The 17,079-nt window shown below is 41.3% G+C and overlaps 1 protein-coding gene across 4 annotated transcripts in view; it reads right to left on the bottom strand.

Moving 5' to 3' along the window:
• The window catches only part of b3glcta (beta 3-glucosyltransferase a), a 133,483-nt gene that overhangs the window by 21,358 nt on the left and 95,046 nt on the right, over window positions 1-17,079 (bottom strand). For all 4 annotated transcript variants that reach the window (XM_014213563.2, XM_014213565.2, XM_045724319.1 and 1 more), the window contains 3 exons: window positions 6,134-6,265; window positions 3,875-3,944; window positions 2,952-3,065 (listed from right to left, as the gene is read on the bottom strand). In XM_014213563.2, coding sequence (XP_014069038.2) covers window positions 2,952-3,065; window positions 3,875-3,944; window positions 6,134-6,265 — 316 coding nt within the window. The remainder of the gene's footprint in view (window positions 1-2,951; window positions 3,066-3,874; window positions 3,945-6,133; window positions 6,266-17,079) is intronic.

Genomic DNA, 17,079 nt, shown 5'->3' with positions numbered 1-17,079 from the left:
ATGGGCTCTCATGAAGTGTTTGATTCGATTTTCGATTACATTTTGCATTGATGTCAGAGGGACAATGAAGTGCTGAGTACCAGGCAGTTAGCAAGTTTTGTAGGCTGCTAATGACCATCAGCAGCATCAGTGCTTGGAGAAGCCTAATTACCGTGACTAAACAGTTACGTGGAATTTGACTGCCGTCATGACTCGTGACTGCCAGTGTGGCGGTAATACGGTCACCGTAACAGCCCTAGGTCTAGCCTACCTCTTAGTAGCGAGTGGCGCAGCGGTCTAAGGCACTGCATCACAGTCTTTGAGGCGTCACTACAGATCTGGGTTTGATCCCAGGCTGTGTCACAGCCGGCCGTGACCGGGAGACCCATGATGCAGCGCACAATTGGCACAGCATCGTCCGGGTTAGGGGAGGGTTTGGCCGGCCGGGATATCCTTGTCCAATCACGCTCTAGCGACTCCTTGTGGCGGGCCGGGCGCCTGCAAGCTGATGGTCACCAGCCGGATGGCGTTTCCTCTGACACATTGGTTCCAGGTTAAGCAAGCAGTGTGTCAAGAAGCAGTGCGGCTTGGCAGGGTCGTGTTTCGGATGATGCATGACTCTCGGCCTTTGCCTCTCCCGAGTCCGTAGGGGAGTTACAGCGATGGGACAAGACTGTAACTACCAATTGGATATCATGAAATTGGGGAGAAAAAGTACAAAACATTTAAAAATAAAATAAAGGTTGAATTAAAATGAAGACTGTTTAAATGAATTAAGCCTTCTCGAATTAGCCTACTTTCAGCACCAATCTCCGATTGAAGTTTACCTCCGTTCCTCAAAATCTTCACACTCTTCCTCTCAAACTTAACAGGACATCAGTTGTCTGCACACACTGATATAATTGTTATTGGGATAGCCTATCCATCATGAATGGGATAGCCTATCCATTAGTGTGTATGCAGTGTAGTCTAATTTTATTAACACCATCCCAGCAGCGCAAAAACTCAGGAAGGAAGTACATTTCCGCATAAATAGAACTTACACTTTGTATAGCCTAGGCCTATAGCCTATAGTATAGCTATAGGTTATAGATAATTTGATTGAAACCACAGGCGCACCTGATATTGCACATCCAGCAGAGAATCAGGGATGAGGGGTAGCATCTGGCAATATAGAAATTTCATCGATTACAAATTTCATGACTTTCCCCTAGACTAGATAAAAATATTATTAAACCTTCCTCTTGACTGAAATTGAAAAATAATGTCTAACAGTCCCTAAGCAACCATTTATGTCGCTTATGCCTGGAGCCTGCACTGGATACCGATACCTGGTTAAGTATTACAATACTAGATAACAAAATGATAAAAATTCTAGCATAGATGTAATGGTAGACGGACTCACTGTAGGGCTCCCGAGTGGAGCAGCATCTCAGTGCTAGAAGCATCACTATAGAGCCTGGTTCGATTCCAGGCTGTATCACAACCGGCCGTGATTGGGAGTCCCATAGGACGGCGCACAAATGGCCCAGAGTCGTCCGGGTTAGGGTTTGGCCGGGGTAGGCCGTCATTGTAAATAAGAATTTGGTCTTAACTGACTTGCCTTGTTAAATAAAGGTTAAATAAAAAAATAATAACTGTAGATAATGGAGTGGTGGCACTACTTCTGTTAAAATAAGAGAAACCAATAATGAGATGGAGACATTAGACTAAAATCCTTCTGCAAAACCATAAATGAGACTCATACAAAGTCATTTTACAATTAAATCTCAACTGTTTTAAAATGTAATTTGATACAAATCAGCATAAAATTGCTCATCCTATGGCCATAATATTGGGTCAAATTACATCAAAGTTCAAATAGGGTGCTACCATTTTAAGGCCAGCATCACACCCAAATATAGATTTTTTTTCTCTTAATCATATCACAATCAACTTTAACCATTTGAATGAGGACACAAATAAAATAGGTGTCTGGTCAAAAGTAGTACTCTATGTAGGGAATAGGGTGCCATTTGGGACGATGACAGAGTGGTGAACGAGCTTTCCATGCAGAGCTAAGGCCTACCAAGTTTTTAGATTTTCGTTTTAGTGTGGCGTTGAATAATGATAATTAGGGTGATTACACAGCCTCGGCTCTGTGGGATAGTGTGTGAAATACAGTGTTGGCGTCCAGATACACTAATTTACAGAATATTACAGCACAAGCATTCCATTACACACCATTCCCTTCCCCCTTTATATGTGAAATTGTCATAATTAAGATAAGATAAAATCAGAATAGAGCAAGGTTAAAAGCTATTCAGAGCTTACTTTGACGTCTTCTATCAAACTCAAGTCAATGGATGGTAATTTACTCCCAGAGTAGTGGTACTGGTTGAATCTGAGGTTTCCATATTCATTCTTAAACTATCCTAACATTTGGCCTTTCCACCTGATAAGACTAAATCTTACACTTCAATGGATGCATTCTGTTAGAAGAGTCCTGAATTAAAATGACCCAAGTCGCAATCATGAAAAAATAAACAATCTGGTCTTTGTTGTTTGACATTGAGAACCGTGGAAGAGATGAGAGCTGACGTTTTAGTAAATGTGCAGATTACGTATCTCAGTCACAAACAAGACACTCAATTAACAACCTCATGAATAAGCAGTGGCAAAAAAGAGGCCCACAGCCCTTTCTTTCTTCCCAAATGTTATGATAGCAGGATCAGACAGGAAGCCAAATTAGTCTTGTTTAAATAATAACAACACAATACAACATGCTGTGCTTTGATAGACTGGTATAACGTACCTTGCTGTACCTGTAGTATCAGACTCGCCATCTGCCAGAGTTAAAGGGACACTCCCAAATAAAAGTTTGTCAGACTTGTCCATGTAATCTTAATAATTATGATCTAAAAGGCTAAACTGATCCTAGATTAGCACTCCTATTCAGACATTTTATGGATACAGGCCATGGACTAACTCACCTCTCTCTGTGTTGGGGACTCCTAGGTCGATGGTAGGTATGGAGGGGTCAGTGTGGTCACTGTAATACTCCAACAGAGATGCCTCTCTCTCCCACGTCTTCTTCACCACTGGGACTTGGGCAGGACAACAGGACGACAGGTCAAATAATACAGCTCAACACTTTCACAATACAATAGTAAGTAGAATCAGGCTTCTGTACACAGAAAACTTGCAGCAATTATTAATAATGAATGTTAAAAACATTATTTGTCTTTTACAGAACTTTTTGAAATAAACATTTCAATAGATGTTTTTGTAGTTTTTTTTTTTTTCTCAATGTAAAAGAATTGGACCTGTAAAAATAAAATATAAAACACAGAAAGAGTCAAGAGTCAAAAGCAGTAAAGGACTGGAGTCAACTGAGGGGAAAAATAGTAAATTACAAAATAGTATTTTTTCACATCCAACCCTCATGCCATAAATACATCTAATGTCCCTTTTAGTTCTGTCTGTGTGTTAGTTGAGGATGACTGTAATTATTTTAATCAGAGCAATTAGCTGTGACCGACATGTCAGCTGGAGCTTATGTAGAATTTTCCGGATGCTTCCGAAATTCTAACGGCAAAATGTTATCTGTCTCATTAAGTTTTAATTGATTCCTGGTACTTCTGACCCAGCGCTACCATGAAAGCTACATAAACAGTTAGTCTGTCGGGGGGGGGGGGTACCAATCCACCTCTACGCCATGTCAAAGCAAGTTTGTGACTGACATCTTGTGCTGAGAGTTAAACCAGGCCGCCACAGAGTACTTTACCAGGCACACATCTCAAAGGCTAAAAATACATTCCATCCTTTAGAAGAATAGAGCAAATGTTGACATTATGGACCCTGTCTGAGTTTAACCACCCCAGAGCTTCAGGTGAGCTTCAAATGTCTGACTCACCTCTCTCACTGTGAAACTTCTTGCAAGTTTTCACAGCAACAAAGATGTCTTCCTTCTTTACAGGCTCCCCCTGTAAGAAAAGCAGGAATATAAGAATTAGACATATATTTTAGGGCCCAGAGTTTTTCCTGGTCAGGTCACATGATCAGGAAAAACACTGGTCTCTAGTTATGAAACATACATCCTAAGAGGGGAGCTGTTATCGTTGTTGAAGCACCACTAACTTTTTCAAATTCCCTGCCTGTGTTGAAGAGACCTTGTGAATCTTGACACGTTCCTCAAGATGACACATGCGGTATTATTAGGTTATTATTTGAGAGTGAACTGTAAATTGGCCATCTTTATTTAGGTGATCAGTTCTCCTGCATGTCTGTCTGTGGCTCTCAGGCTGATGCCAGAGGGAGGCCATACACCCTGCTTATAGACTGTCCTCAGCCTCTCTGAGTAGTATACTATAAAGGGAATAGGGTGCAATTTGGGATGCAGCCCTGTGAGTTTTCTCTGTCTTCTCGACATATTAAAGCTCTGGCCAGGTTAGTGGGAAGATGTGGAGAAAAGGTACGAGGGAGGAAGGGTAGGAGAAAGACTAAAAGAAGAGAGCTAGCATATTCATAGATCAGAGGGGGAGAAAGGGTAGGAGGGAGGAAGGGTAGGAGGGAGACTAAAAGGAGATAACCAGCATAGTCATAGATCAGAGGGGGAGGGAGGAAGGGTAGAAGGGAGACCAAAAGGAGAGAGCCAGCATAGTCATAGATCAGCAGGGGAGAAAGGGTAGGAGGGGGGAAGGGTAGGAGGGGGACTAAAAGGAGATAACCTGCATAGTCATAGATCAGAGGGGGAGAAATGGTAGGAGGGAGAAAGGGTAGGAGATGGACTAAAAGGAGAGAGCCAACCAGCATAGTCATAGATAAGAGGGGACAAAGGGTAGGAAGGAGGAAGGGTAAGAGGGAGACTAAAAGGAGATAACCAGCATAGTCATAGATCAGAGGGAGAGGGAGGAAGGGTAGGTGGGAGACTAAAAGGAGAGAGCCAGCATATTCATAGATCAGATGGGGAGAAAGGGTAGGAAGGGGGAAGGGTAGGAGGGAGACTAAAAGGAGATAACCAGCATAGTCATAGATCAGAGGGGGAGGGAGGAAGGGTAGGAGGGAGACCAAAAGGAGAGAGCCAACCAGCATAGTCATAGATCAGAGGGGACAAAGGGTAGGAGGGAGGAAGGGTAGGAGGGGGACTAAAAAGAGAGAGCCAACCAGCATAGTCATAGATCAGAGGGGGAGAAAGGGTTTGGAGGGAGTACGAAAATGTATGTACTCACTACTGTAAGTCACTCTGGTTAAGAGTGTCTGCTAAAAGACTAAAACATAATTTAAATGTAATACAATTAGGGAGGAATGGTAGGAGGGAGGAAGGGTAGAAGAAAGACTAAAAGGAGAGAGCCAGGAGAAAGAGTAAAAGGAGAGAGGGCACCTTGTTCTCTCTGAGCACTTTATCAAATGTTCAGATCAGGCTGAGGAAAGGCAACACTTCCAGGGGTACAAGTCAGACAGACTGACAGGCACCAAGAACAGAGGGCATATATTAAGCGTATCTGAGTTCAAACTAATAGGCCAGAGCTCAACACAGTGGTTTGTGTTGGGTGGGCAGCGGCAGTCCTCAATGGCCATGTTGCTGGCATCACACTTTTCAGCACTTCACACCTGATTTAAATGAACGAATAACTACTTTTTATTTTAGCCCACAATTGGATTCATCAGGTGTACTGCTGTGGGGCTGGAGAAAAGGTGTGACACCAACACGGCTCTTGAGGGCTGCAGCTGCCCGCCGCTATGAGACGGAATTCCAGTATGGAGGGTGTAGCCTGCTGAAGAGTGTCTCACCCAGGAATGTAAAGTACTGGAAGAGGATTTGAGAGTTCTTTAAAATATCGCTTGAGGGAGAAAGAAGATTTGAGCAATAAGGTCATCCTGAGATTCCTCTCCAACTTTCTGATAGTTTGCATGCATATAGACTGACTTAATCATCGTTCCTGGGGGGTGGAGCAGACTTGGGTCCAAAGCATGCATCTTTTTCCTCCAAAATACTTGGTTTTAGTGGGTGGTGTTGGCACTTTTGGGACTATTCCATTGGTGCAATTCCATTTAAACCCCAATCAAGTGCACCAAGTAAGAAAGCTGAAACAAAAAAAATACTATTATTTCGACCAAGATCTGTGGTGAACAATAGACCTGTGATGTACAGTATGCACAACTTGGTACCTACACACAGGGGAGCAGGTCTCCTGAGCGTGGTAGCACAGTGTTGGGCAGTGGGAGAGTGTTCTGGCTCAGTACACAGCTCTGGGACTGCCGTCAGACGAGGCCCTTGGCCATTCTCCCAGATATACAGAGCCACCTGCAACAACACGGAAAGATACTGTTACTGTTATTTTTCAGCTGTTCATGCAAACAAATTTTCTTCTAGAAGCAAGCCAAAGTCGGTAGCTGAAGTCTACGCCCCTTCGTCGGTGATTGGTCAACAGTAGGGATTCTTCAATTAAGTGTTTGTTGTCATTCAACGAGAGACAAATGGTTTTCATGCAAAAAAAATTCACTTCAAAAATACTGCACCAAACATCTTAGATGTAAAATTGCGCGACTAAGAGCTCCTCGACAAAATGTCAAAATTATGACCGATTTCTTGAGTTATCTTAGATTAATTCTGACTATTTTGAGGAAGTGGCTACGGCGTCTCAAGGTGGACAAACGGTACTATTGCCACTTTTTCTTGTTTTTCAAGCAAAGGTAGTATGTGAGACGCCAGCCATACCGAAGCATGCAGAAGGCTTTACAGTCACATCGGAAATGACTGTATAAAATACTAATACAAAAATATTTTGTTTAACAAGAAATATATATATATTTTTAAAGATGTCAAAATTATTGGCACCCTTGTTTTCAATACTTTGTGCACCCTCCCCTTGTGAGGATAATGGCACTTAGCCTTTTTCTATAATGTTTTATGAGATTGTACGAACACACTGGGAGGGATCTTAGACTATTCCTCTATAAAGAAACTTTCCCGATCCTTGATATCCTTTGGTCTGCGTTTATGGACTGCCCTCCGCAATTCAAACCACAGGTTTTTAATGGTGTTCAAGTCCAGAGACTGTCCAAAATTTAGATTTTGTGGTCAATTAACCATTTCTGTGGATTTTGATGTGTGCTTGGGGTCATTGTCTTAATGGAAGTTTAATTTGCGACCAAGTTTCAGCCTCATGACAGAGGCAACCAGGTTGTTGGCTAAAATGTTCTACTACTACTAGAGTTCCTGATGCAGTTAACCTTCAAAAGGGCCCCAGGACCAGTGGAAGCAAAACAGCCTCAATAACATCAAAGATCAACCACCATATTTTACAGTATGTATTAGGTTATTTTCCGCATATGCATCCTTCTGTCTAGGCCAAACCCACCACTGGTGTGCGTGGCAAAAGAGCTCTATTTTCATCTTATCTGACCATAGCACCCGGTTCCAATCCAAGTGCTAATGACGTTTAGCAAACTCTAGGCTTTGCTCTCAATAAAGGCCTTTTTATCGCAACCCCTGCGAAGAAGTTCTGTAATTCTCCATCTATGGCCCTTGGACTTTGCCCCCCAAACAATCTTCTTCACTGTGCGTGGGGACAAGATACACTTGTGTTCTCTACCAGGCAAGTGCACCACTGTTCCAGTGGTTTTAACCTCTCTTGGGTATGTGGGACGTGACTGTCCCACCTGCGGGACACACTATTCAACAGCCAGTGAAATAGCAGGGCGCCAAATTGAAAACAACAAAAATCTCATAATTAAAATTTCTCACACATACAAGTATTTTACACCATTTTAAAGATAATCTTCTCATTAATCCAACCACATTGTCCGATTTCAAAAAGGCTTTCCCGCGAAAGCATAGCATTAGATTATGTTAGGACATCACCTTGACAAGAAAAACCACACAGCCATTTTCCAAGCAAGGAGAGGTGTCACAAAAAACAGAAATACAGCTCAAATTAAGCACTAACCTTTGATGATCTTCATCAGATGGCACTCATAGGACTTCATGTTACACAATACATGTATGTTTTGCTCAATAATGTTCATATTTATATCCAAAAACCCCATTGTAATGTTCAGAAATGTTTTGCCTCCCAAAACTTCCAGTGAATGAGCACATCAATTTACAGAAATACTTATCATAAACGTTGATAAAATATTAAACTGTAATTCAAAGATTTATAGGTACACTTCTCCTTAATGCAACCGCTGTGTCAGATTTAAAAAAAACTTTACAGCGAAAGCACACTTTGCAATAATCTGAGTACAGCGTTCAGACACGAAACCAAACCCGCCATTTTGTGGAGTCAATAAAACTCAGAAATAATATTATAAATATTCACTTACCTTTGATGATCTTCATCAGAATGCACTCCCAGGAATCCCAGGTCCATAATAAATGTTTGTTTTGTTCGATAAAGTCCATTATTTATGTCCAAATACCTCCTTTTTGTTCGCGTGTTCAGTCCACTACTCCAAATGCAGGAAGCGCGTGAAAATGTCACGACGAAAAGTCAAAAAAAGTTATATTTACGTTCGTAGAAATATGTCAAACGATGTATAGCATCAATCTTTAGGATGCTTTTAACATAAATCTTCAGTAATATTCAAACCGGACAATTCCAATGTCTTCAGAAAAGAAAAGGAACACAGCTCACACTCACATGAGCGCGCGCCTCTGAGCTCATGTCATTTCCTCACTCATCTGACTCCAGGCCCTCTTGCTCGCTTCAAATTCACAGTAGAAGCATGAAACAACTTTCTAAAGACTGTTGACATCTAGTGGAAGCCTTAGGAAGTGCAAAATGAACCCTAAGTCACTGTAGTTTGAATAGGGAATCAATTGAAAAAACTACAAGCCTCAGATTTTCAACTTCCTGGTTGGATTTGTCTCAGGGTTTTGCCTGCCATATGAGTTCTGTTATACTCACAGACATCATTCAAACAGTTTTAGAAACTTCAGTGTTTTCTATCCAAATCTACTAGTAATATGCATATCCTACCTTCTGAGCCTGAGTAGCAGGCAGTTTAATTTGGGCACGCCTTTCATCCGGACGTCAAAATACTGCCCCCTACCCTAGAGAAGTTAAACTACTTAATTGTTGCCCAAATAGTGGTATTTGTGGTATATTTGGTTTTTCAGTTGGTATATTATTCATATCAAGTGGTATATTTGGATTTTCAGTTGTTTTCATGTACTCATTGCCTGATTTATGAAAGTCAACAACCATTTATCTCTTTTCATTTGTGAGTTCTTTGGATTTTATATACGTGTTACCTCTTTTTAATACCCCAGTGAAACAGGAAGCCATGAAAGGCCACAATACAGGTCTGTAAATTGAGATTAATTTAAAGGTCCTGCACAGCCAAAATCATGTTTTGCTTCTACATTGATAAAGTTTGATCATAAAGTTACTGGTCGCCTCCCCCATATTAAACACTTGGATTTAGGAGGTGGGATTATTAAAAGGAATTTTGTGACATCACAAAATCTCTCATTTTAATACACCAGTGGTAATGTCTTATTCTCTTACCTAATTTAAATTAGTACCACATTGTAACCAACATCGCAGAAGTTGTGTTTGCAGAGGGGTGTGGTTTACATTGCTAAGTAGCTAGTCTACTGGTGCCAAAATTTAAGTGCAGGGTGTCAGCGAATATAATTAGAGGTTTTGTGTGCGCTTTGGGGACCTTTAACAGAATGTGACTGGCAGAACAGGTGTTGTATGTGGAAGGTGAGGGCTGCAGTAGGTATCTCAGATAGGAGGGAGTGAGGCCTAAGAGGGTTTTATAAATAAGCATCAACCACTGGGTCTTGCGCCGGGTACACAGAGATGGCCAGTTTACTGAGGAGTATAGAGTGCAGTGATGTGTCCTACTGGTGATCTATAAATTACATCTCCGTAACCTAGCATAGTCTAGATTTAACCTTAGCCTGCAGCTTCGATATGTGCTGAGAGTATGACAGTGTGCTGTCCAAAAAAATAGCAGCACAACATTTCTTAGAGTCAAGGGCAGTGGCGATATCATTAAGGTTGCAGTGACACATCCATAACCTGAGCAGAAACCAGATTGCATACCAGAGAGAACACTATAGACATCAAGAAAGCCAGTCAGTTGATTGACAAGTTTTTCCAACAGGGCAGGATAGAAATTGGCCTATAACAGTTAGGATCAGCTTGATCTCGCCCTTTAAATAAAGGCTGCCTTCCAAGCACTGGGAACATCCCCAGGGAGAAGAGACAGGTTAAAAAAGTGAGATAGGCTTAGCGATGATAGGGGCTGCAACATTAAAGAAGGAAGGTTCTAAACCATCTGACCAGATGTTTTTTTTTAGGGTCAAGTTTAAGGAGCTCCTTTAGCACCTCAGACTCAGTGACTGCTTGCTGGGGAAAAAGAGGGAACAGCATTAGGGCTAGTGGCATTAGAAGGGCTGGGAGATGAAGCTTTGGATGGGCAAAGAGGCATGGCTGAGTCAAATAGGAATCCTAACTTAATGAAGTGGTGATTAAAGAGCTCAGCCATAGAAATACATTTTTTGTCCACAAGTTTGCGCCTATACTGGCAATAACTGGGGACATGGGTTGGGAACCCTGTGAGGTGAGATGGAAGGCGTGCATGGTGAGACTTTGGAATTGACTGTTGGATATTCCAATTGCCAGCAAAAGTGTTTTAATGGGATCTCTCCATACGTGGCGTGGGATTCTGAAATATCTGACATTTTCCAACAGTCTGACTTTAAACATGTGTACGAAAACTAAATTAAGGGAGACATAGACAATATTCAAAAACAACTGAAGATGTAATATGAAAAGGAATGGGTGGAGGACATTAATCATGAACCTAAATTGAGAATCTTTTATTTGATTAAGAACTAATTCATGTGTGAGGGATATGTTATGTACAGCCTACTAACTAGCAGGAGATCCCTATGTGCACAGGTAAGATAAAGGATTATTGCCCCTGTGTATTGAAACAGGACGGTATTGTGATGAAATGGAAGGAGAGACTTTAACTACTGTTACCTTAAAGAGGTAGAGAATGAAATTCACTCAATACACTATTGCACTTTTTACCACAATTTACATGAGTGAAAAGCCAGGTATACCATGACATTTTGTGGCTGAGTGATGAAGAAAAAGTAAAATGTATTTTTTGTCCATTCTATATTCACGTTTGCTGAATTTTTAGATAAAGCTTGGAATAAGAGAAAAAGGGCAACCTATAACAAAATTACATATTTAGTTCTAGACGTAGAGAACCAGTCAAAAGTTTGGATACACCTACTCATTCTATGGTTTTTCTTTATTTTTGAAGACATCAACACTATGAAATAACACATTGAATCATGTAGTAACATTGCACACTCTTGGCATTCTCTCAATCAGCTTCATCTGGAATGCTATTCCAACAGTCTTGAAGGAGTTCCCACATTTTCTGAGCACTTGTTGGCTGCTTTTCCTTCACTCTGCGGTCCAACTCATCCCAAACAATCTCAATTGGGTTGAGGTCGGGTGATTGTGGAGGCCAGATCATCTGATGCAGCACTCCATCACTCTCCTCCTTGGTCAAATAGCCCTCACACAGCCTGGAGTTGTGTTTTGGGTCACTGTCCTGTTGAAAAATAAATGATGGGATGGCATATCACTGCAGAATGATGTGGTAGTCATGCTGGTTAAGTGTGCCTTGAATTCTAAATAAATCACAGACAGTGTCACAAGCAAAGCACCCCCACACCATCACACCTTCTCCATGCTTCACGGTGGGAACCACACATGCGGAGAACATCCGTTCACCTACTCTGCGTCTCACAAAGACACAGCGTTTGGAACCAACACTGTCAAATTCAGACTCATCAGACAAAATGTCCATTGCTCGTGTTTCTTGGCCCAAGCAAGTCGCTTCTTCTTATTGATGTCCTTTAGTAGTGGTTTCTTTGCAGCAATTCGACCATGAAGGCCTGATTCACGCAGTCTCCTCTAAAAACAGTTGATGTTGAGATGTGTCTGTTACTTGAACTCTGAAGCATTTATTTGGGCTGCAATTTCTGAGGTGCAGTTAACTCTAATGAACTTATGCAGCAGAGGTAACTCTGGGATTTCCTTCCTGTGGCGGTCCTCATGAGAGCCAGTTTCATCATCGCGCTTAATGGTTTTTGCGACTGCACTTGAAGAAAGTACTTTACGTTTTCCGGATTGACTGACCTTCATGTCTTAAAGTAATGATGGACTGGCGTTCTCCTTGCTTATTTGAGCTGTTCTTGCCATAATATGGACTTGGTCTTTTACCAAGTAGGGCTATCTTCTGCATACTACCCCTAACTTGTCACAACACAACTGATTGGCTCAAACGCATTAAGTAAAGAAATTCCACAAATTAACTTTAACAAGGCACACCTGTTAATTGAAATGCATTCCAGGTGACTACCTCATGAAGCTGGTTGAGAGAATGCCAAGAGTGTGCAAAGCTGTCATCAAGGCAAAGGGTGGCTACTTTGAAGAATCTCAAATATAAAATAATTTCGATTTGTTTAATACTTTTTTGGTTACTACATGATTCCATATGTGTTATTTCACAGTTTTGATGTCTACAATGTAGAAAATAGTAAAAATAAAGAAAAACCCTTGAATGAGTAGGCGTGTCCAAACTTTTGACTGGTACTGTATATCAAGTGCACATACGTATGGATTGTGCGTAGGCTTATAGATATTTCACATTTTAATGGTTTCTTGGGGCCCAACCAGGTTTAAATGCCTTTTTCCTTTTCATTTATTTGTATTTACACATCTGTATTTATTTATTTTAGTGTTTGCTGCTTAAAGGTTATTGTTATTACCTATTAATCATGTTGATTCTTTGTATGCTGTGCGCACTGCGCAGTACACATTGTGAGATTCATTGTCGTTTACTTTTAATGTGTCAATTGATCTCGTAACGGATGTGTCGCCAACTGCCGATTTGATACTGATATAAAATATTAATTCATTAATTCTGTCACGTCCTGACCATAGTAAGATGTTATTTTCTATGGTAGAGTAGGCCAGGGTGTGACAGGGGGTGTTTTTCTATGTTTTGTATTTCTATGTTCATGTTCTAGTTTTGTATTTCTATGTTGGTTTTGTTTGGGATGATCTCCAATTAGAGACAGCTGGTCCTCATTGTTTCTAATTGGAGATCATACTTAAGTAGGGTTTTTTTCCACCTGGGTTTGTGGGAGATTGTTTTTGAGTCAGTGTATGTTTCACCTCTGTGTCACGGTTTGTTGTTTTTGTCATTCATGTATTGCATAGTTTCACAGTATAAATAAAATGTGGAACGACACACACGCTGCACTTTGGTCCGCTCATTCCTATGACAACCGTGACAAATTCATACAGGTTTTTCACTGTGTCTGATTGTTTAAGGTAGTTTGTAAGTGTTTGTGTGTTCTTGGCTTTTGATTGGCTTCAAATAGGATCACACCACATGCATGGTTATCAGTGGCGATTTTAGCATGTAAATCTTGGTGGAGCAAAAATAAAAAAAGTGGGATGCATGCCAGCAAAGCCACTACATAACACAACATTAAATAATACATTAATTGCACTATAACGGTGACAGACGGTGCCCAAAAACTGTTAGGGCCTACATAACGCTGCCCCAACACCTTACCACTGCTACACCTAGTTATCAGCGGAGCCTTGTCTAGCAGCAAAACAGTTCATTCAGCCTCATTTACTGCCTTTAAAAAAAACATGGCTGACTTGCTTAAACAAATGTGATTTCTACTGACAATTGAGATGTACAAACTATGGCATAAGCGGACGACAAGCAGATAAAAGGCAATCTGTAATTCCGATTAAGACATTAATGAGCGAGCTAGGACAGACGTAGTCAATATAACTATTTGTTCAGAACTTTTGAAATGTACAGCGACAGAATTCAGAACATGGGCCGTTCTTAGTGTTCTCCCTGTACACCAAGTCAGAACTGTAGGATAAATAAAGGGGGCATACAAGAAGACAATGAAAGCTCTTACAACATTTCTTTAAAAACAGGTTATATGCTACATGTGCACCACCAAGTCATACACTTAGTATTACTTTCTTAGCTACAGTATACATATCTCCCTGGCATATTACATAATTTATGCAGCTTTATACAATACATTTTTGGACTCACCTTGTTGTGCTGTGCTCACTTGAACAGGAAGGTGGCGACATGGTCCATCGTGGGCAAATTTTGTCAACCAAGTCTGGCATTTTCTGGATTTATGGTGCTTTCAAAGCAACTGGGAACTCGGGAAAAAAACATTGAATCATGACGTCGTCATTGATCTGCAGGTCGTAGCTCTAGAAAGAGGCCGGATTTACAATTCCGAGTTGGATGACCGTTCAAAACGTATTTTCCCCAGTCGGAGCTTATTTATTTCCGACTTCCCAGTTGTCTTGAACTCACTGAAGTAAAGTTTTTCGCAGTTCTGAGTTGACAGTTGTTTTGAGCGGTGCACAAATCATGCTTCATTGACAGCATGGCCAATGTTGAATGTTTATCATTTTAAACTTGGAAAAGAGCCCCTTAATCCCAGATTTGGGACCACACAGCCACTCCACTGAATAGTACGCTAGTGATTGCTTTGCAATGCTTGCAGTTAGCCACTGCTTCCTTCTGTTAGGTTCCAATTTTGAGTAAATAACTCATGGACACTAGAGAAGGTTAACCAAGTTTAATTCTTCCCAAAGGTTCATTACAGCTGTAATTCAGACAAAAAACATTTCACACAAGCACTGATATTTAACCCTTTCTCCTAGGCTGAGTCTTCTCCTCCACAACTGAACAGCCAATGCATCTCTGTTGCTAGACAGAACCTTAGTGATATCTGTTCTTCCTCACTTCATCTAACCTGACCTCTACCCCAAAGTGCTCACTCCTCCCCAACTCAAGGCTGTCATGGTTATTGATACCAGACTGTGTCTCTTCTCGTCCCAGAGGATCCCCGATGGCTAACAGTAACATATCCTGACATAATGTAAACGTTATACATTACCCTCTCCCCCTCAGTGACATTGTTAGTTTCTAAGATCTCCACCCGTTTCCCCTACACATTCCCAAAGTCATCGAACTCCTACAGATAACCATTATCTTCTGATGTAAAAACCATTCTCTATCATCCCTCAGATACCATACATCTATCATGTCTCTAGTATAGCAATGTTAAAAATGTATCCAGAATCCAACACTTCCAAACCACTCATTGTTGAATTTGCAATTTCCAACTTGTTGTGTAATGTTTTCGTCCAATGGCCGATGAGCCATTGGACGCAATACCTTTTATCTATAATTTCTCTTCATTATTTTTCTTCATATGACAAGGATTAAAAAGGATTTACCAGTAGCTTGTCGACTTGATTCATGATGATAACTGCTAGCTAAGATTTTGAAAGTAAGATATCGATATGATCAGTCAAATCAAAGCTACTGTACATATAATGTGATTTGACATTTTATATGCGGACAATGACCTTGAGCCTTCTTGGAAGGGTACTTCTAATGTAACTCTATGGCAGCACCCAAGGGGCTAGAATTTTCTAGCTCTACCCTTAGACTTGGTGATGATGTAGTGTCCCCATGAGTGACAGAACACTGAACCAATCATGGTGCAACGCTCCGTATTTTCCACTGCTGCCCCACCACCACAGAAAGCACTGAGCTAGGCTGAAACACCTGCATTTTGGAGCTGCCTTACTCAAGAAAACAAAAAAAGAGACCATGTTTGTATGTGGCTTTATTAAGTCAATGATATATTTTTTTACATTGTTTGCAAACTGATATGTGACACGTATTAGTGGCAAAATAACATGCAAAACAGGCCTAGGTCCCCCCCAAAAAATGTGTGGTTGGTATAGGGCAGTGTATGTAAGTTGTGTATGTAGGTGTGTCACCTGACTAAAGATGTCAGAAGTTCTCTGTAACTTTATCTATATTTGGCAGAAGAATGAGGATGCATTCCAAATAGGATGTGGAAACAGTGTCAACATATTTTTTGTGGCCTGGTGAGCTACATGTATAAAAGTGTTCCTCTTTCTCAAGCTGAACACACCTCCATACTACCACCTGTGATTCCTTCTCTAACAGGAGAAGGTGACAATGGAGACCATGGAGAAGTTGGTAATCCTTCTGCTTCTGAGTGCTGCCATTGCATTGGGTGGTGCAAAGCCTATACTAGAGGAAAACCTGACCCAGCTCCCTCCTATAGAACCCTTACTGAAGACAAAAGTGGAACAGATTCCTCCTGTCTATGCTGAGGGGGTGGAAAAGGATCAGGAGGGTATCAAGAACAGGACAACAAAAAGTTAATGTCCCTCAGGCTGCTACACATATGTTTGTCAGCTTTCGGAACAAAATTGTTTAGCACTTGGTGGAAACCTAGCATCCATGCATAGCTTTTTAAAGGACCAGTCCATACAAGCGCTGATAAAGGATGCCACTAGCCAGCTACCTAGCACCTGGGTTGGAGTTTTTTATGTAGTCAAGGAGGGCACATGGTTGATGGGTTCAGATGTATTACACTAACCGGAACACTTCAAATCAAATGTTATTTGTCACATACACGTGTTTAGCAGATGTTATTGTGGGTGTAGCGAAATGCTTGTGTTTCAAGCTCCAAAAGTGCATTAATATCTAACAAGTAATATCTAACAATTTCACAACAATACACATACATCTAAAGTAAACCCTGGAGAGCCCTGCGGTTACGGGCAGTGCAGTTGCCGTACCAGGCGATACAGCCCGACAGGATGCTCTCAATTGTGCATCTGTAAATGTTTGTGAGGGTTTTAGGTGCCAAGCCAAATTTCTTCAGCCTCCTGAGGTTGAAGAGACGCTGTTGCAACTTCTTCATCACACTGTATGTGTGAGTGGACCATTTCAGTTTGTCAGTGATGTGTACGCCGAGGAACTTGAAGCTTTCCACCTTCTCCACTGCTGTCCCGTCGATGTGGATAGGGGGGTGCTCCCTCTGCTGTTTCCTGAAGTCCACGATCAGCTCCTTTGTTTTTTTTACATTGGGTGAGAGGTTATTTTCCTGGCACCATACTCCCAGGGCCCTCACCTCCTTCCTGTAGACTGTCTCGTCATTGTTGGTAATCAGACCTACTA

Source organism: Salmo salar, chromosome ssa09 (genome assembly GCF_905237065.1).
Source record: "Salmo salar chromosome ssa09, Ssal_v3.1, whole genome shotgun sequence".
Lineage (NCBI taxonomy): Eukaryota > Metazoa > Chordata > Actinopteri > Salmoniformes > Salmonidae > Salmo > Salmo salar.
The sequence above is the reverse complement of the archived record's forward strand: the minus strand, read 5'-3'. Positions and strand labels throughout refer to the sequence as shown.